The 24,459-nt window shown below is 44.2% G+C and overlaps 1 protein-coding gene across 1 annotated transcript; it reads right to left on the reverse strand.

Annotated features, from left to right (window-relative positions):
- Nucleotides 1–1,360: 1,360 nt before the first annotated feature.
- lztfl1 (leucine zipper transcription factor-like 1) lies at nucleotides 1,361–24,245 on the reverse strand. The gene is made up of 10 exons (XM_063206180.1): nucleotides 24,050–24,245; nucleotides 22,755–22,879; nucleotides 21,496–21,690; nucleotides 9,993–10,050; nucleotides 7,698–7,769; nucleotides 7,249–7,314; nucleotides 6,735–6,812; nucleotides 4,735–4,911; nucleotides 3,734–3,837; nucleotides 1,361–2,750 (listed from the first exon to the last, which is right to left on the reverse strand). The coding sequence occupies exons 1-10, from the start codon at nucleotides 24,050–24,052 to the stop codon at nucleotides 2,732–2,734; spliced, it is 897 nt and encodes a 298-aa protein (XP_063062250.1). The 5' UTR covers nucleotides 24,053–24,245; the 3' UTR covers nucleotides 1,361–2,731.
- Nucleotides 24,246–24,459: the final 214 nt, after the last annotated feature.

Consider the following 24,459-nt stretch of genomic DNA (forward strand, 5'->3'; position numbering starts at 1 on the left):
GTGTAAAGTTGGTGCGGAAACAACCACATTACATGGTGTGGTACTAGCTATGTTTTCCGCCTTTATGGCAAATCATCATCTTCGATACAAGCAACAATGAGAGTGAATATCTGTGTGGATACTTAGTAAGTGGTTGTGAAGCCTGGTCGTCAGACTTAATGTGCAAATTCTTCCAAGCGATTATTAATCACTCATAAATTGCTTCGACGTCGGTTTTATAACACAAAATAGCTTGATATTGTGCAATAGGAGGCACAGCCAAGCCTTAAAAGCCTTTGGGCTGATCGCTGCACATTTGAAGCACAGAGCTTTCTTATCCTCAAACTCAGAACAGGAATGGTCATGCTGTTTCTTCAGTACTATAGCGATATACTGATTCTGTGTCTGAGAATGTTGATTCTACCAGTGCAATTCTTTACAATCTACTATAATGTCACAAGTGTGTGTATTAAACAAGAGATGTTGTCGCTGTAACCTTTTGAATATGGAAAGTTTCACTGCAAAAGGCATCATGACAATCGACATACATTATGGCAGAGGCACAGGCTCAAACGCATCCAGCAGTCTGTGATAACGGCAACAGTCAGGAAATGATAAAAAAAAAAACACACAAAAAAACTTGTGGTTACTAATCACCTGTTTTTTTTTTTATCTCACAACAAAGCAAAGCAAGATACATGTTTGCTTTCCTTGGAAACAAAAGAGTTTGTTTAGCAGGCCTGACTTTCTTAATGCTGCAGCTGCAGTCTACCTGCAAGCACTGTGGAGCAACTTCTAGTGTTTGAGTTTGATTCCACAGATTGTCATGGTGATGGCTCATCTGTCTGAGTGGGTTCACAACCAACTGTTTGGAGAAAACATTTCCATTACGTACAGTACTGTAGCCCACTATGAGCTGCAACAGTCGAAGTGGGCCTTCTGGAACATTTTACCGGTACACACACACACACACACACACACACACACACACACACACACACACACACACACACACACACACACACACACACACACACACACACACACACACACAGTTACACACACACACAGTTACACACACACACACACACACACACACACTTTGATACATGGGTAATAATGTCTGAAGAGGCAGGAGTGTTGTTATTCATGCACTACAGTATACTGAAGGTACAGTAGGTCTCGTTTTGCATCACTGCAAATCACTTCTGCTAAATTTAGGGTCTTGTGGAAAGAAAATGAAGGGTGCAATTTGTTCCCCCACACGCTTTGGTCAGCCACATGTGACTGTGTGGAAAATCACTGCTTTCGCTTTGTGATGCATCTGAAATATCATCTACTGCACTGCATTGCCTTGAATTGAAACAGGGGAGATCATCCATCGACTAGAAGCTGAGTTTTATTATTCACTACATCATAAAACAATCAATCTTAGTTACAAATGATTGCATGAATGTAATAATCAATAAGAAAATAGGCTTTATGTTGAGGTCGTTGCAGAAATACAATACAAGAAGACAATAGATCAACATGAGTTCCCCCAAAAATAATCAAAGCCTGAAATGACCGAACAAGATTTGAAAAATAAAACATATACAATGAAATGTAAACAACTGTTTTCACCACTCGGAATGTGTTCAGTACCAACTGCTTGACAGAAATAGCAGAGCCAAACTATGATCAATCTTTGTAACAGATAAGCATGCCATCGGAAAATATACAGCAGAGTAAATTTTAGGTGACAGTGGAAAAAAACCTCACAAGAGATTGTCTCAATACATGAGTGTAAAAGAAATATGTTCCAAAAATGTCAAATGGTACTTGAGGCTAAGCTATCCCCAGTCGTGTGTGTGTGTGTGTGTGTGTGTGTGTGTGTGTGTGTGTGTGTGTGTGTGTGTGTGTGTGTGTGTGTGTGTGTGTGTGTGTGTGTGTGTGTGAGAGTGAGTGAGTGAGTGTGTGTGGTGATTTGGGAGTGTGATGGCGTCTTTGAGTAGGTGGGGTAGAAGAGTTTGAGGGCAGAAGCTTTCTCATAACAACCCCTACCCCTACAAGTGGCGTGATAGTGCTTGCAAAGCGCTGTACAGTTCAATAGTGCACAAGCAATGCAGAGAGTCACATAGAGGCAAGGAGGTTACTGAAATTGTAACTGTAGTGTCAACTACAGAAAAAAAAACATAAAAACCCAAAGTTTTGTGAGAAAATGTGGTTATGATCCACCTTCCTTGATGTTGTCACTTTACTATAGTGTTGTGAATGTGCATAGTGTAGTGTGCTGTACAGTACTGTAACCGTGTACAGTGTACAGTGTGCAGTGTCTAGTGTGTAGTGTGTAGTATGTAGTATGTACTGAGTAGTGTGAGGAGTAGGAGCTGTAGTGTGCATTCCATAGTGTCCTTTCACCAGAAAAAAAGCTGCTCGCGTAATAGGCAGGATCGTGAAGAGTTAAGCTGCAGAGTTGCTGGGGGGAGATTTAGATGTGCTAAAATATTTCAGGAATTGGAGGTGTGTGTGTATTCGTGTGTGTGTGTGTGTGTGTGGTTGGGGGGTGGGTGGGCTGGTAAACTGCACATCCATTCAAATACCAAGCCCTTCTCTTTGTTTCTCCTAGTCAAAGTCCCAAGTCCAGTCATAAGACAGACAAAAATGAGTTTGTTTGGAGTAAAGGCTCCGACAAGAAGACGTTGCTGAGAGTACTTGAAGATGTGTCAGCTCCTTCTTGGGTGTCCTTCAATGATGCTGTGGTAGCACCCAGTCAATCATCTGTCTCGTACCTGGACACAAACAGAAACGAGACAGTGTCAGGTAAAGACAACAGGGTATAAATACCTAGGCCTTAACTGAGGCTAAAACAGTCAGGGGAAAATGTACTGATGTGCATTTTTTTAAAGCTCATGACAAAAGCAATACATTGTACCGGTAGTTCTTGTCTCCATTGGCCGGTTAGGAGTAGAACGGTCTTTCATAGAGAACTACAAAGACATGCTCCGGCCTTCAAATTTACTTAACACGGTTATGGCGCACGGAGGGAAGCAAAGCATATTCAGAAGTAGCCTGGCTGCTCGAGACCTTGAGACTTTTGTCTGGCCAGGTAAACCATCTATGACATTTCTCAACGGGAAATGCAAAATGTGTGTCTTACTTGCATTTATGAAATTCCTCTCTATGCCACTGGTTGAATCTTAAATCAATTAGATCACCCATTTCTTCACTCACCTCCTGCTAACTGAAAGGGTGCATCAAGCTGTTGGAAATGAAGGATTTTCATTTGTTGTAGATTGTTTGCCTGCCCAGACACAAAGTGTTGTGATAGAAGACAGGCTATTTCAGAAGGGCCTTTTCCTGCAAGCTGACGAGCCACTGAAACCACTGGCTGGCCGCCAGCTGGTCTCATAGGACTCAATGTTGACTGCTAGCATGGAGGTGAAATTTGCACTGCTATACTCAGAGAATACTCAAGGGGAGGTGTAATATGAGCTTATTTCCAAAAATGGGACAGTATCACTGTAAGGTTGAAAAAAAAAACCCACCCTGCTTCAATCAATCACCAGCGGAAGTAGCCTACAATGCCTTATCATCAAACTCTCACTCGGTGTGATCTAAAGATGTCACTCTGCCAGTGTACCCAAACAAAATGATGACCTTATCACCACACTGTGTGTGAGTGTACCAAATGATGAACTTGTGATGAACTGGCAGTTATTTGAGGTCATCAAACACCATCATGGCTCTGGTGGGTGCCGTTGGCATTACTCACTTCTGTAGGCGTCGTCGGAGGTCTTTGATTTGGTCGTTCTTTTTGGACAGCATCTCTTTCATGTTGCGGAACGCGGCTGTTTCCTGGAACTTCCTGTCCAACTCCTGAGCAAGCAAAAAAATCACATGCATGCGCATGCAGAAATACATGTCAAACACGCGAGCAAGCACAAGTATTCAAGAGCACACACATGCACACGCACACACACACATGTGCACACAAACACAAGCACGCCCATGCCCACGCCCACGCCCACACACACACACAAACTTTCACTAGTATCCTTGCTGAGCACTCCTGCTTACCACTATTAAAGTAAAACTAAAAAATGCAGATTAGCAGTGCCCAGACCAAAATGATACCTAGCCGTTAACCATTGCCAGGAAAGTAATGCTTGTGCACGTTCAGGGCTATCATATTAAAAGTTAAACCCACACACAGAAGCCAGATTAGTAGGGTCAGATTAGGTTAGGTTAGTGGGGACCAGAAGTGACCCCTCTTCTGATGGGGAACATGCAGTAAGTCTGCGTATGCAGTTGCACATCAATCTACAGTAAAACCAACATACAGAACTATTTGTGTTGCCAGCTTACGGGAAAAAACAGCCTTGTGGGAAGCTGCTTCTCGCTCTAATTCTCACCACTTATCAGATCAGTTCATGGCATGTGGTTTTACAGATATTGCTGATTAACATGTGTTTGTGTGAAAGAGTGAGAGTTTGTAGACCATGTGTGAGAGAATGCCTGTTTGTATGTTTTGTGTGTGTGTGTGTGTGTGTGTGTGTGTGTGTGTGTGTTTGCTTGTTGTGTGTGTGTGTATGAGCCTGCACGTACGACCGTGTGAGTTTATTCACCTTCTCGGCCAGAGAGAGCCTTTTCTGCACTCTTCGCAGGTTATATTGGGCTGAGATCAGGTTCTCCTTGAGGTCTCGCTATGTGTGTGTGTGTGTGTGTGTGTGTGTGTGTGTGTGTGTGTGTGTGTGTGTGTGTGTGTGTGTTCACCTTCTCGGCCAGAGAGAGCTGCTCCTGTACTCTGAGCAGGTCGTGCTTGGCTGAGACCAGGTTCTCATGGAGGTCGCGTTGAGAGGCCTCCTTGGCGCTCAGAGACTTCTGAAACTCGGCCTGCAGCGAGGCCACCGTGTCCTCCAGGCTACTGATTTCCTGTGACTGCACCGCAAGCTGATGGGGGTGGGCGGGTAGGGGGGGTGTAGAGTGAAACAGGTTAACAGGTGACTAAATAAAGACAGGAAACAGGAAACAGGAGGGTCGGATGGGATGGGGGTTGGGGGGGGGGGGGCGTGGTGGGGCGGGGCGGATAGTGTCTGCAGGTGGGGGGGGGGGGTGTGTAAAGCGAAACAGGCTAACAGGTGACAGCAAGGATTTGTGTGTGTGTGTGTGTGGGGGGGGTGTACGTGTAGGGTAGAGGGCGATGACAGGGGGGGTGGGGGTGGGGAAGTTTGAAGGTGATTCAGTGGAAGTGGATCGGGGATGACAGGTGGGCGGAGGGGGGGGTCTTGCAAGAGTTTCGGAGTAGAGCAAAACAGGTAACAGGTGACAGGGAGGGTGGAGGGGAGGGGAATTTGCATGTGCTTCACAGCAGAAGAGGACGGCGGATGTGAGGGAGGGTGACGGGTGGGGGCGTTTGAGAGTTGTTCAGTTGGAGAGGGAGGGGGGATGACGAGGGGTGGTGGTGGTTTGCAAGTGTTTCAGGGTAGAGCAGGACAGTGGATGACAGGGAGGATGCAGGGGCTTGACAGTAGTTTCGGTGGGTGGGGGAGGCAGGGTGGCTGGAGTGAGGGGGTTTGCAAGTAGTCCGGTGACAGGGGAGGAAGGTGACAGGGCTGGGGGTGTTAAAGCAAAGAAAGCTCCCGCACACTGTGCACAAAGGTCAGTAGACCGAAACGTCGCAGTAAACCATGCAAATGTGAACAGTGTGCGGGAGCTTTCTTTGCTTTAACGTTGGTGACCCAGGGGTTCCACTCCTACGCACCTGACCAAGGAGGTGTGCAAGAATTCTTCACTTACTAGGGCTGGGGGTGTTGCAAGTTCTTCAGTGGTAGGGAGGAGTGACCGGTGGGGGTGGTGTAGTGTGTTGCGAGTGGTTTGGGGGGAGGAGGAGTGCTGGTGATAGTAGCGTGTGATAGTGGTTTGCAGATGAGGACAAACATACTACTACAACACTTCCTGTTTGTTTACAGCCACAACCACATTGTTTTTCTGTTTGTACTACTGCTGTGTTTGTAAACAGCATGGGGCTGCAAAACAAGGTTCCTAGATGACACTACTTTGAGTCGTGAGTCACTTGTGTGACACTACTGTGAGTCTGAGTGACTGTTATTTGGTACCAAACTTCAGCCAAAACAAACTCCGGTCATCCTTGAAATGAAAAGTCAATACATTACATTATGACATTATGCAATCATTAATAAAATACCGTTATTATAGGGTATTGGTTACAGTCCCTGGAGCAATGTGCAGCTGGGGGCCTTGCTCAAAGGCATTTTAATCATGGACGACTGTGTAGGGCAGTGATTCTCAAACTGTGGGCCCTGAAGGTGTTCCAAGTGGGCCTTGAAATCTCCTCTACGTATCTCCTCCTCAAAATAATAATAAAAAATGTGTGCGTGTTTGTTGCTGTTGATTTGTTTTCTATGAGTTTTATTGTAGATTTGGTCAGAGGTGGGCCAATAGCTGAGTTGTGAACAATTCAAATGGGCCCAAAAGCTGGAAAAGGTTGGGAAGCCGTGGTGTAGGGAAACAAAACCACACATTATGATTCTTCCCACTGGTAGTATAAGGGATTCCACCAATCAGGTCACATCTTCCCCAATGGAGATGTAGCAATAGAGTTGCAAGGAAAAAATCTATTCTCAACTATGGACAACAGACACCATTCAGGTGCATGCTGGGTGGGTGACTGACATCTATATATCCGTTTATGTCGAACACAGACAGACACACAGCATATTTCTGTTAGAGGTTTTAAAAAGCCGCATCTTTACCTGTTGTTCCCCCTGGACCACCTGCAGGTCTTTCAAGGCTCTCTCCGCCTTGGAGCGCTCGTCCAGCGCACTCATGGCCTGTCAAAAACAAACAGAGTGATCCACCGCCACAGCGTTCAGGTAGCCACACAGAATCCAGCAGCGCCTCAGATCAGGATAAAGGCCAACGGTCAAGCTACACGTTTTGATGCTTGTAGATCAATACATTTTTTTACTGCGTTGTCTTTTGTCCCTGATCTATGCATCCATCCATCCATCCATCCATCCATCCATCCATCCATCCATCCATCCATCCATCCATCCATCCATCCATCAACTTATCAATTTCCTTCTGTTGCATCATTTAAGGTAGTGTCGTTCGAGTAGATGTCTGAAGAGTCAGACCAAAGCCGTGTTGCTTGGACTTCAGTCAGGCCTTTCCTCCGTCAGTCTCCGGACAAGCACAACCAAAGTGCCTTTCTTGCGTGACCTTTACCAGACAAAGACGAGGGTGAACGTTACGCGTCCTGCCTACCTGGGACTCAAGGGTCCGTAATCTGGATTTCAGCTTCTCATTCTCTTCCTGGAGCCTTCCGATTTCCTGGAAGAGTAGTGAAGAGAAGAAAAAAAAGCATCATTGCAGATTCTTGCAGAATATAACTTTTGGCGGCCGAGCGTTGCATTATATTGCAGTTGCCTGTGTTATCCTAGACACAAAAACTGAAAAATGAGAAAATGTCGCACCATGCATAGGTTTCTTTATTATTACACAGATGCGTTTCGGCGTTCTGCCTTCGTCACTGAGGATAAAGAAACCTATGCATGGTGCGACCTTTTCTCATTTTTCAGTTTTACAATATTTTGGTCGGCACTCTTAAAAGAGGAAAAACTTGTTGGGTGAAGCCTGCTCCAACTTGTATGAACTTTTACAATCCTAGACAAAAACAAGTAGGAACAATGTAGTTGTACAACAGCCATCAGTACCTTGTTCAGAAGTTCTGACACTCCTCCCTCATTCAGTGGGGCCAACTTTGGTCTGCTGACCTCCTGGTTTGTCTAACAATGACAGAGAGAGAGAGGGGGTTTATGCTCACTTTTTATAAGATTCTGTTTTTGGGCGCTTTGCCTTTATTTGTGACAGTCACAGGACACTTAAGTGATTGACAGGAAGTGAATGGGGAGAGAGAGAAGAGGAAGGGTTGGATGAGGACCCGTGCCGGGCCAGAATCGAACCTGGGTCGCCGGTGTCGCAGTGCAGTGCCCTACCGCTTGAGGCAGGGCCTGTGGTCACTTTTTAACACTTTAGATTAGTACAACTTTCTTTTACACTAACATACATCTGTCTCTCTAGCTCTCTCTGGCTCGCTCTCTCTCGCTCTCTCTCTCTCGCTCTCTCTCTCTCTCTCTCTCTCACACACACACACACACACACACACACACACACACACACACACACACACACACACACACACACACACACACACACACACACACACACACACACACACACACACACACACACACACACACACACACAAAATGGAATAGATTTCAGTTTCAATAACACCAGGCAATGGAGAGCAACTGCCCACATAACAAACATGCAACTCATTTGGTTTCTTTCCCAGGTACCTATTGAGTACAGTGCATCCGGAAAGTATTCACAGCGCTTCACTTTTTCCACATTTTATTACACTACGGCCTTATTCCAAATTGCATTAAATCTCAATTGCAATTAAATTCTCTTTAAATGGCGTCAAGCATGTGTGGTGGTGAGTGAGTTTAAAAAAAAAAAAGAAGTGCATAATCTGACATCATCATGCACTGTGACTACAGAAGCAGATTATGACACTCTCCATAGGATTTCATTCAAAACTCACACCTATCTATTTTAGCCAGGTGCAGACTCAAAATGTAAAATTTCAATGTAACGAAAGGTTGAAACACACACCAATGACCTCCCTTTTAATCCCTTTTCATGTTGAAATGAAAAAGTGAATGTAGTTGCTGCCAAAGGTGGTCCTACAAAGTATTAAGCAAAGGCTGTGAATACTTATGTAAATATGATTTCTTAGTTTTTTAATTTTAATAAATTTTCAAAAACTCTCAAGAGCTCTTTTTTCACATGGTCATAATGGGGTATTTATGTTACATTTTGAGGACAGAGATTAATTTAATACAATTTGGAATAAGGCTGTAACGTAATAGAATGTGGAAAGAGTGAAGCGCTGTGAATACTTTCCGGATGCACTGTACTTCATACTTGCTTGCGTGACAACAGGAACACCACCAGACAAGTTGTGAAGTATGCTTCAACACATACATCACACCAGTGTAGGTGTCATGCAATGTTCTCACAGCAACATATTCGCTATGCTTTCCTTCAGTTTCATACTGTGTATGGGTGGATAGAGTATGTGGTGTGTTTTCGATGACTGCACATTTGAAAGTGAACGTTGCGCACATCCACAGTGAAAATAACCCAGGCAATTGTGATAGACAATGTGAGAAAGTGGTCAGCACTAGCCTGGCGACGCCATCCATGTATTCCACCCAAAGATTTTGGTCTCCGCACATCATCTGGCAAAAGCCTCGAGCTCGGTTCTCTCAGTGTTTAGCCAATCAGCAAACAGTTGAGAGTGGTGACGTAGAACTCACCCGCGAGCTCCTTTACTGATTGGTTAAGGTAACTATATTCACACTTTCGTTTTGTTATTTGTATGCTTTTGCGACGCTATTAAGTAACAGGCAAGCTAATAAAACACAATATGGGTTTTAATTTGAGTTTGGAACTTGAATTAATTTAAATGATAAGAGTAAGATCAGATCATCTCCGATCGTCCGCGGAGACAGATTCCTCATGGCTTTTGCCAGACTGATTGACGGAGTCAACAGTCGGCTATTCGCCCAGGCTAGGTCAGCACAGCCGTCTGGGTAAAGGGCAAGGCTCCAAGAAAGGATTATTTCACTTAACAAAGGTAACATTTCAATTCAACTATTGCATCGGGTTTTCCCCAGGCACTTTCTCACATGTAGGATGCACCACCAGGCCTGTATTGCTATGTACCGTGTAGCATGGGCTCTCTCATCATGGAACTCTTAGTGCAGATGGGGTCGCAGGCGGGTCTATTCATTACATGTATTAATTCATAACAACACTGCTATGACATTACTGAGAGCCTTAATGAACAGATTAAGACATAGCAATTACAATTTTGGTGACAGTAAGGTTACAACATACAGTACGCTCTGTGCTAAGGGGTTAAGTCAGGGACTCACCTTACTGCCGGACTTAAAATCAGCCTTCTCAAACTCTGCCACTTGCTCTAGTAGCTCCCTGTGAACACAGAGATGGAAGAAAAGGATGAGAAATGTACAACGTGGCGTGGGGATTAAAACGGGGCTAATGCCAATTACGCAATAAAGGATGTAGGTGTATGGGGGACAAGCACGATACAGCAGGGGTGGGCAAACTCATGCCCCGGCGGGACCACATGCGGCCCACTGAGCCATTTCATCTGGCACACAAAGCCTTTTAAATCCAAAGTACCTTCTTCAATAGTTAAAAAGTCTATAGTAAGTCTATTGAAGAAAGTATAAACACAGAGCACCTAAAGCAGCTGGATGTCAGGTCTACAACATGGTCCTTATGGTGCATGCCAGTCCAATATCATCCTAGTAGGAGATCGCACTTATCCAATAATTGTAATTTTACTACGAAAAATGCTCTGGAACACCAGTCGAAGTGGGAGCTCTAACTAGCGAAGTCGGGGTGACTCGCACTACTCCCACCTCAACAAATCGAAGTCGGGTGATAATGGCGGCCCCCATGGAGCCGTTGTTTAAAATGTCAATAAATAGTGAAACTCCATTTCTCTTTTGCTCACCTTCGCAGCACAAACTGGTTTTAATGACTTTGGAATCCCTTCAGTCACCAAGACAGACATGATTGGTCATTAAAATGTTATTTATCATACAAAATAGCAGACGAGGCTTGTCCTAAGTTCTGTCTTGGAGAGTGGAATATGGTGGGCTCTGAACAAACTGTAGTTTGTTGAAAAATAGTAGTAGGGGCAATAGTAATAGGGGCATGGCTAAAGGATGGTAAGAATGGTAACAGGCACACTACAGAAAACCTCCATAGAATTACAAGACCATAGCTGCTGATAGTGCAGACTTAGACATGGGTCCTTCCACGTATACTTTTCACAAGGCAAAAGCTCATTGGATGGGTGACGAATAAAAAGTCTTTCCTGTGTATCCATCAGAAATAAGTTGTTAAACTTATGCAGAAAGCTTATCTGGACAAGCTAAAAGCATTTTGGGAAATCATAGTGTGGTCAGATGAGACTGAGCTAGAGTTATTTGACCTTAACAATGGGAGGTGGACATGGCAAAAAAATGCACCCATAAATGATATGACCTCTGGTCTAAAATACACCTTACTATAGGTCTGCATGGATAGTATACACAGTTTAAAACTTATTACAGTTAAGGGACTCACTAATTATTTTCAAATAGCATATTTTTCAAAAGAATGTTCAAGTGTCAGTCACAAAATTAGAGCTGGGCAGAGTTAACAATGAGTTAAGTTAATGCAAAACAACAAGTACATTGTCTTGAAATAGTCATACCAATCTTGAGATATCACCATAATTGAAAAAGAATGCATTTATTTGAACCAGGATGTCTAAAGAAGACAGATGAGTAACCTGACTGACAGATGAGTAACCTGAATTAGAGGGGTTCTGGATAGAATAATTGGCAACTTTTCAGTAGCACCAGGCAGTTGGAACTTGTCTTCTTGTATAGCAAGTATCCAAAGGCCATTAGATCAGCAAAGGTGAGCTCTACTTCATATTAATGGTATACCTTCTTTTGGGTGCCCATATTTATGCAGACGCATATTTTTGTTTAAATCCACATACAATTCTTTCTATAACACCTATTCAAATTATTCCACTGCTGAAATGTTTCTCTTTCCCTACAGTCTAACATATGTTAAAAGGAAGTTGCTGCTACTTTAAAAGCTCAACGAGAAATAAACCGATGTAATGATTTTCCAAAAGGGTGCCCAAACTTTCTCATGGCACTGTACAGAGACACAGTAAAATTCAGTTAAACAAATTGGTTAGACTTATGTAGACCTCCTTGGCTAGACCTCTATGTGAAGTGGGTGGGAATTAATGATAGGTTTTTTTTTTGGTGGTGGCCACTTTGTTTGTGTGATATGTGCAAAAGTGTAAATAAAAAATCCAAAGTACCATACTCACACCTAAAATTCTTAAAAAAGGAAAGGGTGTTGCAGGTGTGAGATTAATCAAGGTCTGAGGTCACACCTAAATTTCCAGAGTGCAGGTTTGAAATAGCCAACAGTTATGTCAGTATACATCACAGTACCGTATTTCTCATTATTGGCACAGGCATGTTGCCTGCGACATCTGGCCCTACGATCCATATTCTACACCCAATGTGGCCCTCAGGCCAAAATAATTGCCCACCCCTGCGATACAGGATAGTGTCAGTTTACTTCTAGTTCAAGTTTACAGATTTTAGGACTTAAAACAGTCGAACTGAAAACTGAAAAGCAGTCGAAAGGAAGTAGCACACCTTTGTGCTGGTGCAATAATATACTTCTGCTTCATGATAAATGAAAAAACCCCAAACAAAATGTGCTACCCAAGTGAAATGTTCAACCATTTCAGTCACAGTCAGACCGATCCTTAATTGCAAAAAATGTATCTTTCTGATATCTGCATTTGGTGTTCTTCTGCAATATGCAGCTGTTAGGGAAAGCAGAGGAACAACTACAGGGAACAAAATGATCATGTTGGATATGATGTTTTTTAAGAGAGTTATGCAAGTGTAGCTCTAAGCCTTTTCTGTGCCGACCAGGCAGAAAGAGAGACAGGCAGATAGACAGGGCAAGCAAGCGCAATCACTCATTCTGCAGCAGGTGCATCCAACTAAGCCTGGAGGACAGCATATTCTTGAAGTTGGGGCTGGTGGTTAGGGGGAAGGGAGGGAAGCCGGGGAGTGGGAGTGAGGTTGGGGTTTGGAGCTGGGGCTGGGGGAGTGGTGAGTGGGGTGTCGTGGTCATGGTCGTGGTCGTGTGGTGGTGCCCGTGTGCTGTTTGGCTCCAACATAGCAGCTACTACACTTCTCATAAGGGAAAAGGCAAAGGGAAGAATCTTCAATCGAAGACGAGGGGAGGGATTGGGACTGAGGTTAGGGGTTGGGGAGTGGGGTCGGGGTAGTGGTTGTGAGGGGGTGCCTGAGGAGGAGTGCTTCAAGATAGCCGTTACGCCGCTTCTCGTGAGAAAAATATTACACCTCCCTCACCGTTTCCTAGGTGGAAGCAGTTTGACAAGTACATTCACACATACTCTGTGGTAAACAAAAACAACAATGAGCGCCCGTCAGTAACCGTGTAGGTGTATGTTTGCAGGTGTATGTTTGAATTATGACAAATGCGTGTGTGTTTCTTCTCTGTGTGCTCATGCAAGTGTTTTTTTTTTGTGGTTAACGAAGGCCGCATGAGTGATCCCCTACTACGTTCAGGGCGTTTTCCCTGCCTCATCAAAGCCTGGCCGACCAAAACACCTCCCTGTGTTGGGAAAAGAGTTACGTGTGTGACTGTGTGTGTAAGTGTGTGTGTGTGTGTATGTGTGTGTGAGACCACCCCCTAACACACACAATACGCACATGCACACAGATGCGAACACACAGATACGCACACTCTCTCTCTCTCTCACCCACACACACACACACACACACACACACACACACACACACACACACACACACACACACACACACACACACACACACACACACACACACACACACACACACACACACACACACCTTGCTTATCTACAGATGAAGGTGACAACGAGGCGCAGCTGCAGCCACATCAGCTGTTGTTGGGCTGGAACCAGAAGCCGTTGCCTGCCCGCTATTCTTTGGTTTTGATCTTCTGCTTTTGACATTACTTTCTTTAAACTGCCTCGGTTTTTTTGTAGTCGTTTCTTCTTCTTCGTTCCCATCATTACCTCCTCTCAAGGTGGGGGGGGGGGGGGGGGTTAAATAAGGTTCAGGGCAAAAAATCAGTTAGCGGTTGATGCAGTGAGGCCTTGTGCTTATGCTAGTCGTGAGAAAGTAATATGACCTTTGCCCTTCTTTATTCTTAAAGGGACACTGTGCATGAAATGGTCAAAAAAGGTACTGCAACTATGCTGCTCATTGAAACTGGGTTGCCGATTGCCAAATTTGATCTTTTCATGAAAGTTTACAAAGTAATAAACTAATATTTTCTAGTATGGACCAAGTACAGTCAGTTTTACAGCTAAAAATGGCAATTTCTGGAAATTCAAAATGGCGGACCATGGAGAAGATCCCGCTTTTCATGTATGAAAAGTGCAATTTTTCCAGTCATAATGAACACTTTGAATTTGATGGTGGCGGTAAATATTCATGAAAAAGGTAACATTAGTGAATGGGTAGCATGGATTCTGGAAATAAGATAAATAAAATAAAAATAAAAGAAAAAATCCTGCACAGTGTCCCTTTAAATATAAAATAAATCAGCTCAGATGACAATATTTGAGCATCATTTTGTAAAATGGGTACAAGTGAGGTGCTTTTACAAGCTCCTACAAGAACATCATTTTTTTGGACATTCTTTTCCAACTGCACTGCAACACTGGCTATTAGAGTGCTAACTGAGTGCATCATCTGAGTAGACTAGATCTCTTGTAGGCCTATATTGCAAAACCTTTGCAACTAAAGGTCTCAGTTTCTTGTGTTGCTCTTCATCTCCTCCATCAAGGAGGTTATGTTTTCGGTCACGTAGGTTCGTTTGTCTGTCAGCAGGATAACTCAAAAAGTTATGCACGGATTTTAATGAAATTTTGTGGAGTTGTTGAAAATGACAAAAGTAACAAGTGAGTACATTCCTGTTTCTAACTCCACAAAAACAAGGCAGAAAGACTTGAGGGCGTAACATAGTCAAATGTTCCATCCAACAGCTTGGCGGAGTGCTGCACTCTCTGAGTGCATTTCTAGTTGTACAGTGAGACTACGTATTCTCCATGGGTTTGGCCACTTATAATACAGCCCCAGCTCCTGCCGCTCTCTACGCTGGAATGCTCCCACACCCAGTTAACGTGTTTGGATCCATCCAGACAGCTGGAGGAGTACTTTTTCTGTGTTTGTGTGTGTGTGTGTGTGTGTGTGTGTGTGTGTGTGTGTGTGTGTGTGTGTGTGTGTGTGTGTGTGTGTGTGTGTGTGTGTGCGCGCGCAGTATGAGCCAAAGCTAAATGGAAAGAGAGTATAGGAGTGGAACAAATACATCAGGTATTGCCTCTGAGCCAAAAATGTAGCAGTTTCACTCTAGTTCCACTCTAGTTCTCTGCAAGGCAGGATGGAGTTGGAGAATGGTTGCTCATGTCATGGTTGCTCATGCTCATAGTCACTAAAAGCGACAGTACAACAAAGAACGCTCCTCTGCATGGCCATTCAAAGCAAGATAAATAAGAAGCACAGATAGTATAAACTGTTGCCTTTCCCTTAACGTTTTTTTTTCCTTTCTCTTTCTGTAATTAGAAGTTACAGCAGGAGTTTTACTGTCCCACTACCGTCTGCAAATGTACTCTTGATAAAAAAAGAGAAACCGAAGCACTGTGCCTATGTTGTCTGACAATGCAAGGCAGATAAACACAACGTGCATGGCTTGGAAAATGCGAGTCAATTTGATTAAGATACAAAAGTAAGGCCTCCCCCTCTCATAACAAATAGCCATTGGAGGAACCAAAACCATGTGCTACATCTGAATCCTACCAAGCAGGGGTTGCCTGTACTGCAGGGGTGCTTTTAGTTCTATTAGCCCTCGCTTGCTTGAACCACAAGCAGAGAAAGGAGTGGGTGGCACAAGCGCTGTCGTTGTCACAGTCGCACGGCAGCAAACAAGCAAGCAGGTGTCTGTGCAGTCTGTGTGCAAGAGGTGGCCACGCGGTGACCTTTTCACCTGAGGTTTCACCACTTGTGACGAGAGGAGAGAAAGAGAGACAGTCACTGCCTTCGACCAAGAAACAAAACCAGGAAGTACTCGGCTGTCAGTCACGCTCTATGTGAAGTGAAGCTATGCTTCTTTATAGTGATTTTTACATTCAGCTGTAATGAACAGACTGTGCTGTGTCGGCGACGGTGCCTACACCAAGTGAAAAACAAGAAATGCAAATCATAACTAAGGTTAAAGTACCTGTACAATAAAAGGAATTTAAGATTTTCTCTTTTCTAAAGCACGTTCTCAGCCTAAAGCACGTTGGTATTTTTTATCAAACAGCAACATTGTTCATACTGTTGTTGACAATAGGACATGCCATTCCTTGATTGACCCAGGAGGAAATCCCCTCCCCAATGTCTTCAAGACACCCTTGTGTGGCTGACCCTTGCGTCCCCATTACTACATCCACCACCCTAGTCGGGATATTCCTGCCCTCCTTCTCTCCCCTTAGTTCTATTCAGATATCCCCCTCAGGCTCCTTACTCCAGCGCTATCCAGAAATCCCCTACCCTATCGACAAGTGTTGTCAAGGCACCCACTGTGCCCGCCTCAGTACCACCAAAATTGTGTCCCTGTGTACCCCTCCGCTCCGCCTAATAAAAAGAATCAAGAAAGACAGCCCCGATTCCAGGCCCTGCCGTGGCCTAAGACTTAACGGTAGGGCACTGGGCTACTACGCCGGGACCCCGGGTCATTTGGCGATCCTACCCTGTCTTTCTCTAACCTGGCTCTCACGCATATGGATTGTCATCCGAAGTGTAACGAAGATGCACGAAGCACTAGGGGTCTCGCGAGAGCCAGGCTAGTCTTTCTCTTCCTGCTCAGTTCCTGTCTCATATACCGGTATATATACACAGTATATATACACAGTATATATATTATATATATTAGGGCTGGGACTCGATTAAAATTTCTAATCGAATTAATCTATAGGCTTTGAAATTAATTAATCGAATTAATCACATTTTAATCGCATTTAAATATCTGACTTGTAAACAGTGAAAAGTACTTTTTTCACATGGATTTTGAATGACAATAAATAAGTTTAATATAAAAAATATTGTTCATTTTTAAAAGAAGAGAGAACTCTCAATTTCAGCAGACTGTTCACCATGAGGCGAAATGCTGCCCTCCACACTGGTCTAATCCAGAACTACAGTGAGGAGAATAAGTATTTGATCACTTGCTGATTTTGTTGGTTTGCCCACTAATAAAGACATGATCAGTCTTTAATGTTAATGATAAAATGTATTCTAATATGGAGAAACAGAATATCAAAAAGAAAGTCCAGAAATTAACTCTATAGAATATATATTAATTGATTTATATTTAATTGAGGGAAATAAGTATTTGATCCCCTGCCAACCATTAAGAGTGCTGATCCCTCAGATCAAACGGCACTTCCAATCAACTTGTTATCTGAATTGAACAAAACTGTTAATAGTAACCTGCATAAAAGACACATTGAATCTGCAGAATCAGTCCATAGTATCAGTCAATCAATCAAACTAAACTCGCCAACATGGGACAGACCAAAAAGCTGTCAAAGGATGTCAGGGACAAGATTTTAGAACTCAAGAAGGCTGAAATGGGCTCCTGGATATTAAGGAGCAAACTGTTGGTGCATTTCTTCCAAATTTTAGGACAAACAAAATGATTATCAATCATCAATCTTAGGCCTGTCTGTGGTTCCATACAAGATTTGACCTTGTGGGCATTCAATAACCAGAAAAACAGAGATAAAGCACTCTAAAACTGTATAGAAAGAGCTAGGAAATGATCTCAAGACAGCTGGGACCTCAATCCCTAAGAAAACTATTGGAAACAACTCAATACCACAGTGGATTAAAATCCTGCAGTGCATGTATGGTACCCCTGCTTCAGAAGGAACCTGTTCAGGCTCACCTGAGGTTTGCCAATGAACATCAAACTGGATTAGGATATGATTGTGAGGTGCTGGAATCAGATGACACCAAAATCAAACTGTTTGGCATTAACAAAACTCTATGTGTTTGAGGAAGAGAAATGCTGCCTATGATCCCAAAAACAACACCTTATCCAACATCATACATGAAAGTGTTAACATTATGTTTTGAGGTTGTTTGTCTGGCCAAGACACAGGACAACTTCACATCGTCAAGAAATGGATGGAGGGAGACATGTACACGTACAATGCTGCATGCCAATGTCTTTCCCACCACCACTAGACTGAAGGTGGGTCATGGATTGGCCTCGCAATATGATAATAATCCATAACATACAGCCCAAGCAACAAAGGAGTTGCTCAAGCAGAAGCACATTAAGGTCATGAAGTGGCCTAGACAGTTTCCAAACATTAACCCTATAATAATCCTGTGGAGGGAACAGAAGCTAGAGTCATACAATTTAAATGATTTAGATATGATCTGCAAAGGAAAGTGGACAAAAATCCTTTCTAATATATCCACAAACATTGTCATTAACTGAAAGAAACATCTGACCTCTGTACTAGAAAAGAAGGGCTTTGCCACCAAGTTCTTTGTCTCCTTCGGCTAGAGGGTTCAAATACTTATTTCCCTCAATGGAATACAAATCAATTAAAATATATTCTTGAAAGTTATTTTCTGGATTTTCTTTTTGATATTCTGTCTCTACATATTAGAATACATTTTATCATTAACATTATAGAGTGCTCAAGTCTTTATTAGTGGGCAAACCAACAAAATCAGCAAGGGATCAAATACTTATTCTCCTCACTGTATGTAGCTATATTATAGTGCGATTAAGTGCCTGTACCCGAGTCAGTGATGTTTAGTAGTAGCACTCGTCAGGGTGGTTTAACCATATTTAATGCCTGGATCCTACCGCTCAACATTGCTCCACAGAAAACAGTTACCAGACGTAGTGCGGAGCCAAGTCTCTTGGCAGAACTAAGTACGTAGGATGGTGCGCGACGCTACCCTTCCCTCCAGTGCTGTGAAGATGTCCTCTACCCGTGTTCAACTGACCTGTTCTGCAGCTCTGTGCCCTCTCCCTCCAGTTCCATTGAGATGTGTTACCTCCTCCCTGTATGTAACTGATCTGTTCTCCAGTATTGAGATGTCGCACTGGCACACAGGTTTATGTAGTACTACTTCTCTGCCTGAACCATCAAGAAATGCCTTCCCTGTGTGACTGGCCTGTTGGTTATCTGTGTGCGAGCCGTCTCTTTAAAAAAAATGTTTTGGTGGCTTTTCACTTTTATTATTAGGATAGCACAGTGAAGATGGTGACAGGAAATGAATAGGAGAGAGAGATATGGCAGGATCGGAAAATGACCCGGGCCAGAAACGAAACCCGTGTTGCCGGCATAACAGCCCAGTGCCCTGCCGTTAGAGCCACAGTAGGGCCAGCCCTCTCTCTTTTTCCTGCACCCCCTCCATTAGGTGGCAACAAGGTGCCCTCTGCCCATGTCCAACTGACCTGGGCCTCGTTTCCCGATAACGATGGTTCTTAGCCTTACGTGTGTCGTTAACCAGTGATCCTACGAATGTTCTTAGATTTCCTACGACTGTTTCCCAAAGACACTCGTACATGAACGCGCGTGCACAGCCTCTAAGATCATTCGTAGCGTCGCTCTTAAGGATCGCTGTCCACATATGTGGTGCTGAAGTGTACTCGGAGTGAACTGCGCCGTCATCTGCTGCTAAACCATTCACAAAATGTAAGGCGTGTATCAGTATCAAAAGTTGTTTTCTATAAGGGTGGGACTACATTTGTAGCAGTTTGCAACTATCGACAGGAGTTATTGTTGGCAAATGAAATAAAATGCACACACACAATGAAATCATGCAAAACTCCCAACTGACGGTAATAATGAGCTACGCCGTTAAGACCCAGATAAAGCGCGTGCACTTGGCTACTGCAGCTTAATATTTAAGAAGACAAGTAGGCCTAGGCCTAGTTGGAGTTCCAAATTGGGATGCACAAAGTTACAACCTCAAGGCGTTCAAGGCTTGACAACTGTCGGGAGCACCTCAGCATACTGTTATGAAAAACAATGTCCATCAAAATTGACACATCCCCTCGCTGTCTTTTTGTTATTGCTTAGCCTACTAGAGTCGGAATAGGGAGAGGAGCTTGGCACATGTGGTGAGCGGTGCGCAAAGTACCGCGCGCTCAAGACTTTCACAACTGTGAGGACATTTTTGCCCGGCAGTCTGCTGTTATTAAAACAAAAATCTACACGAATCCCCATCGCTGCCTTTTTATTTTTTGTCATAGCTTACCCTTCGCCTACAACTATCATGTATTTTCGGCGTCGCCTTCCCTTTCTTAGGCTACTTGAAAATGAAAGAGGGTGCAACAACTCGCTGACCATTTTTCTTCAAAAAATATAAAATAAATAAAGTTTCGGAAGTGGCCTTCCGACATCAACACTCTTGTCTCTGGTTGCCGAAGCCCCTTATTCATTTTGCCTTGTTCTTGTTCATGAAGCACCCACACAAATTACGATTGATCACAGTTTAATTATGCCCAGGTTTATCAAACACAGTCGAACTATTTTACTGTAAAATATTTCCAAACACATTACTTTTATTTTATAGGCCTACACATCCACAATTCATGTTACCTTCTTATTTTCGTTGCAGTGTCAACTGTGCTGCCATGATATTTAGGCTACACTCCCGTCTTAAAACATCAACTTCAAGCGCAAGTTTCCTCTTTTCCTATGGGTGTCTCCACTGTGCCATGCCTCTCGCGTCTTAAAACAGCAATCTTATGCGCAGGTTTCTTCTTTTCCCTTCATATCCTGTGGGTGTCTCCACTGTGCCATGCCGCTACGATCAATCTTAGCGCGTTAAGACTACTCCAGATCACTCATGGATTGCTCTTAGAGTTACGTGTCAACCTGCGATGGTTCTTTGCTAAGTTGGCTTTGGGAAACGCTCCGTGAGCTCTAAGATGGTGTTACGTGTGAACTTAAAAGGAGTATGCCACTATTTTGGGGCTTAATACAGTTAAAATCGTTGGCCAGGGTTTATAAGGGTGGTAAAGTGTCTTATTTTTCATGTAAGCCGTTGTCTTGCTTTAAGACAAGTTAAAAGAGGGAATATGTCGCTAAGCTAGTGAAAGTCAATGGATCCGTGTAGCAAGCTACAATGCTACATGGATCCATTGACTTTCACTAGCTTAGCGACATATTCCCTCTTTTAACTTGTCTTAAAGCAAGACAACGCTTAATATGAAAAATAAGACACTTTACCACCTTTATAAACCCCAGCCAACGATTTTAACTGTATTAAGCCCCAAAATAGTGGCATACCCCTTTAAGTAGCACGTAGCGTTAAGTAGTACTTAAGGCCCTTTCGGAAACGAGGCCCTGTTCTCCAGCTCTAAGATGTCGCACTGGCACACAGGTGCAGGTAGTACTTCTCTGGCCTGAACCATCGAGACATGCCCTCCCTGTGTGCAAGTTCCCTCTTCTCTCTCCCTCTCTCTCCTACCACCCCCCCCCCCACACACACACACACACACACATTCAGTGCCGTCAAGATGTCCTCTGCCCATGTCCAACTGACCTGTTCTCCAGCTCTGAGATGTCGCACACTGGCACACAGGCTTACAGTAGGTAGTACTTCTCTGGCCTGAACCATCAAGGCATGCCCTCCCTGTGTGCCAGCCCTCTCTCTCCTTCTCCTGTAACCCCCCCATTCAGTGCCATCGAGATGCCCTCTGCCCATGTCCACAACTGACCTGTTCTCCAGCTCTGAGATGTCGCACTGCAGGCGCAGGTAGTACTTCTCTGCCTGGGAGAAGAGCTGTCGGAGCAGCAGCACGTTGGTGTGGGCCATGTTGAGCAGCTCCGTGTCCACCTCGCCCCGCACCACCACCTGCAGCCCGTCCAGCATGGCAGACACCTCGTCCACCGTGAAGGTGTCCTCCACCAGCCTACAGGGAGAGAGAAATGTCATTATACACCCTTCAAGGAGGAGAGGAGAGGAGAGGAGAGGAGAGGAGAGGAGAGGAGAGGAGAGGACAGGAAAGGAGAGGAGAGGAGAGGAGAGGAGAGGAGAGGACAGGAAAGGAGAGGAGAGGAGAGGAGAGGAGAGAAGTCCAGCATGTCAAAAACCTCATCCACCGTGAAGGTGTCCTCCACCAGCCTACAGGGAGAGAGAAATGGCATTATACACCCTTCAAGGAGGAGGGGAGAGGAGAGGACAGGACAGGAAAGGAGAGGAGAGGAGAGGAGAGGAGAGGAGAGGAGAGGAGAGGAGAGGACAGGAAAGGAGAGGACAGGAAAGGAGAGGAGAGGAGAGGAGAATATCCAGCACGTCAGACACCTTGTCCACTGTGAAGGTGTCCTCCACCAGCCTACAGGGAGAGGAGAGGAGACAGGGAGAGAGAAATGTAATTATACAGCCTTCAAGGAGGAGAGGAGAGGAGAGGAGAGGAGAGGAGAGGAGAGGAGAGGAGAGGAGAGGACAGGAAAGGAAAGGAGAGGAGAGGAGAATATCAAGCATGTCAGACATCTCGTCCACCTTGAAGGTGTCCTCCACCAGCCTACAGGGAGAGGAGAGGAGACAGGGAGAGAGAAATGTAATTATACAGCCTTCAAGGAGGAGAGGAGAGGAGAGGAGAGGAGAGGAGAGGAGAGGAGAGGAGAGGACAGGAAAGGAGAGGAGAGGAGACAGGGAGAGGAGAATAGAGACAATTCAATTCAGCAATTTTATTGGACATGAGAGGAGAGGAGAGGAGAGGAGAGGACAAGAAAGGAAAGGAGAGGAGAGGAGAGGAGAGGAGAGGGAATTCAATTTAGGACTTAAAACACTGTACGGCATTCAAGGAAAACATGAGAGGGGATGAGATGAGAGCAGAAGGGAAGAGACGAGCAGAGAGGAGAAGAAAATAGAAGAGAAGAGAAGAGAAGTCAGACAAGAGTCAGAGAAGAGAGTCAGACAACTTGTCAATTGCACAGGTACAAGTCAGGGATATCTAACTAACTAGTGGCTAACCTGCTGTCTTTTAGGTCTTGGAAACAGGAGTCTATGGTCTTCAATCTTTGGGTCCTCTTAGAACGGGCAAAGCGCATGTAGTTGACCACTTCATTTTGGTGATGTTCATTGAAGCCAAAATCCCCCTGTGATAAAACAAACACACACACACACACACACACACACACACACACACACACACACACACACACACACACACACACACACACACACACACACACTCATTAGTACATGTCGCAACCATAACACATGAAGTAACTTGCATTCTTTTGGCAGAGATAAGCAAGAACTACAGTGCATAAACCACACATATTTATTCACATAACCTACACACAGTACATAAAGACCACACGTATTTATTCACATCACATTCTTCATAGACATAATACATGTGCACAAAAAATAGTCCAGTGGGTGCAAGAGCTGTGCGCCCCTGCAGAGAGCGCCCTTGCACTGCTTCACAACAATGAGAGAATTAGTGCGCCACCATGTGGAGAAAGACAGCACTGCGATATGAAATATGTTTGGACCTGTGGAACCGCTATGGTTCTTTGGACGGTGCAAAAGCTACCATGTAACCCGGGGCTGAGAGATAATTATTTCATAAGCCTATGAACTTCACGTGGCCTCTCATTTGTCAGACTCATTATCAGATATGCAAAGTAAATCACAGTCAACGCAGTAATCCATCAAAGTTGTGGCTGTATTCCTCGACCATGTTTGCAAGGTTTGAAAAGTCGGGTTCCCACTAGAATTATGCTCTCACAAATGTATGTATGTAATTGTATGTTCACAAAACGTTTGTGTTTGCAAAGAAGAGTCAACTTCACTTGTTGATGCACTTCGTGCAGCATGGCTGCATTTTCAGGCTGCACAAGAGCACTTACGTCACGTATTGAATATTTCAAAAGATTAACTAGATACGTGCACTAAAGATAATTGTGGCACGGCTGATGCCACTCCAGAGATAATGTGTACCGATTGCTTTTAATGTACCTAACGCTGAGAGCGCTTTTAATAGGCTGTTGTGTTTGTTTGCTAGAAATAATCTGGCTAGTTTCAAGATAGCTTACAAGGGAGGAGGCAATGTAACATCATCACTCGCAGTGGCAGTATCCTACCATTTTGTGCACACCAAATGCATTAGTCACAAAAAGGTAACAATCGACCTCATCTGCAGCTTAAATGATCTGTGTAATGTGTCAATTATAGGCGTATGTTGACAACATTTCAGCTAGCTGACATCACAACTTGCCTCCAGAGATACAGTATGCTAGCTGTCATAAGCTACTTACCATCACGTATGGTATGCCCACTACCGAAACAGCTCGAAATACAAAACAGCTTCCGCAGACTTGTATAGCTTCAAACTTAGTTGTAGACAGACTGTCGATAAAGGCATTCAGTTCCTTCCTCTGTGTTATAGTGCGACCAGAAACTAGCTGATAGCCAACTCTGAGCTAACTGGAAATATCTCTAACAGTGTTTGGAATGGATGGCGTGTGCATGGTAACGGAATAGCGTCACTGCGTTACTAACCATTTGCAAGTGATGAGGGATTTGGCCTCTAGGCGACGTTATCGATAGGCCCATCTTTGACCTGGCTCTGCAGGGGCGCTGTTCACTTGAATCATGTTGTGAAGTTGGAATTGTGGTCTACTCTACAGGATGAGGTCTGGACTCTTTGTGGATCACTCATGGCTTT

The sequence above is a fragment of the Engraulis encrasicolus genome, chromosome 9 (assembly GCF_034702125.1).
Source record: "Engraulis encrasicolus isolate BLACKSEA-1 chromosome 9, IST_EnEncr_1.0, whole genome shotgun sequence".
Classification (NCBI taxonomy): domain Eukaryota; kingdom Metazoa; phylum Chordata; class Actinopteri; order Clupeiformes; family Engraulidae; genus Engraulis; species Engraulis encrasicolus.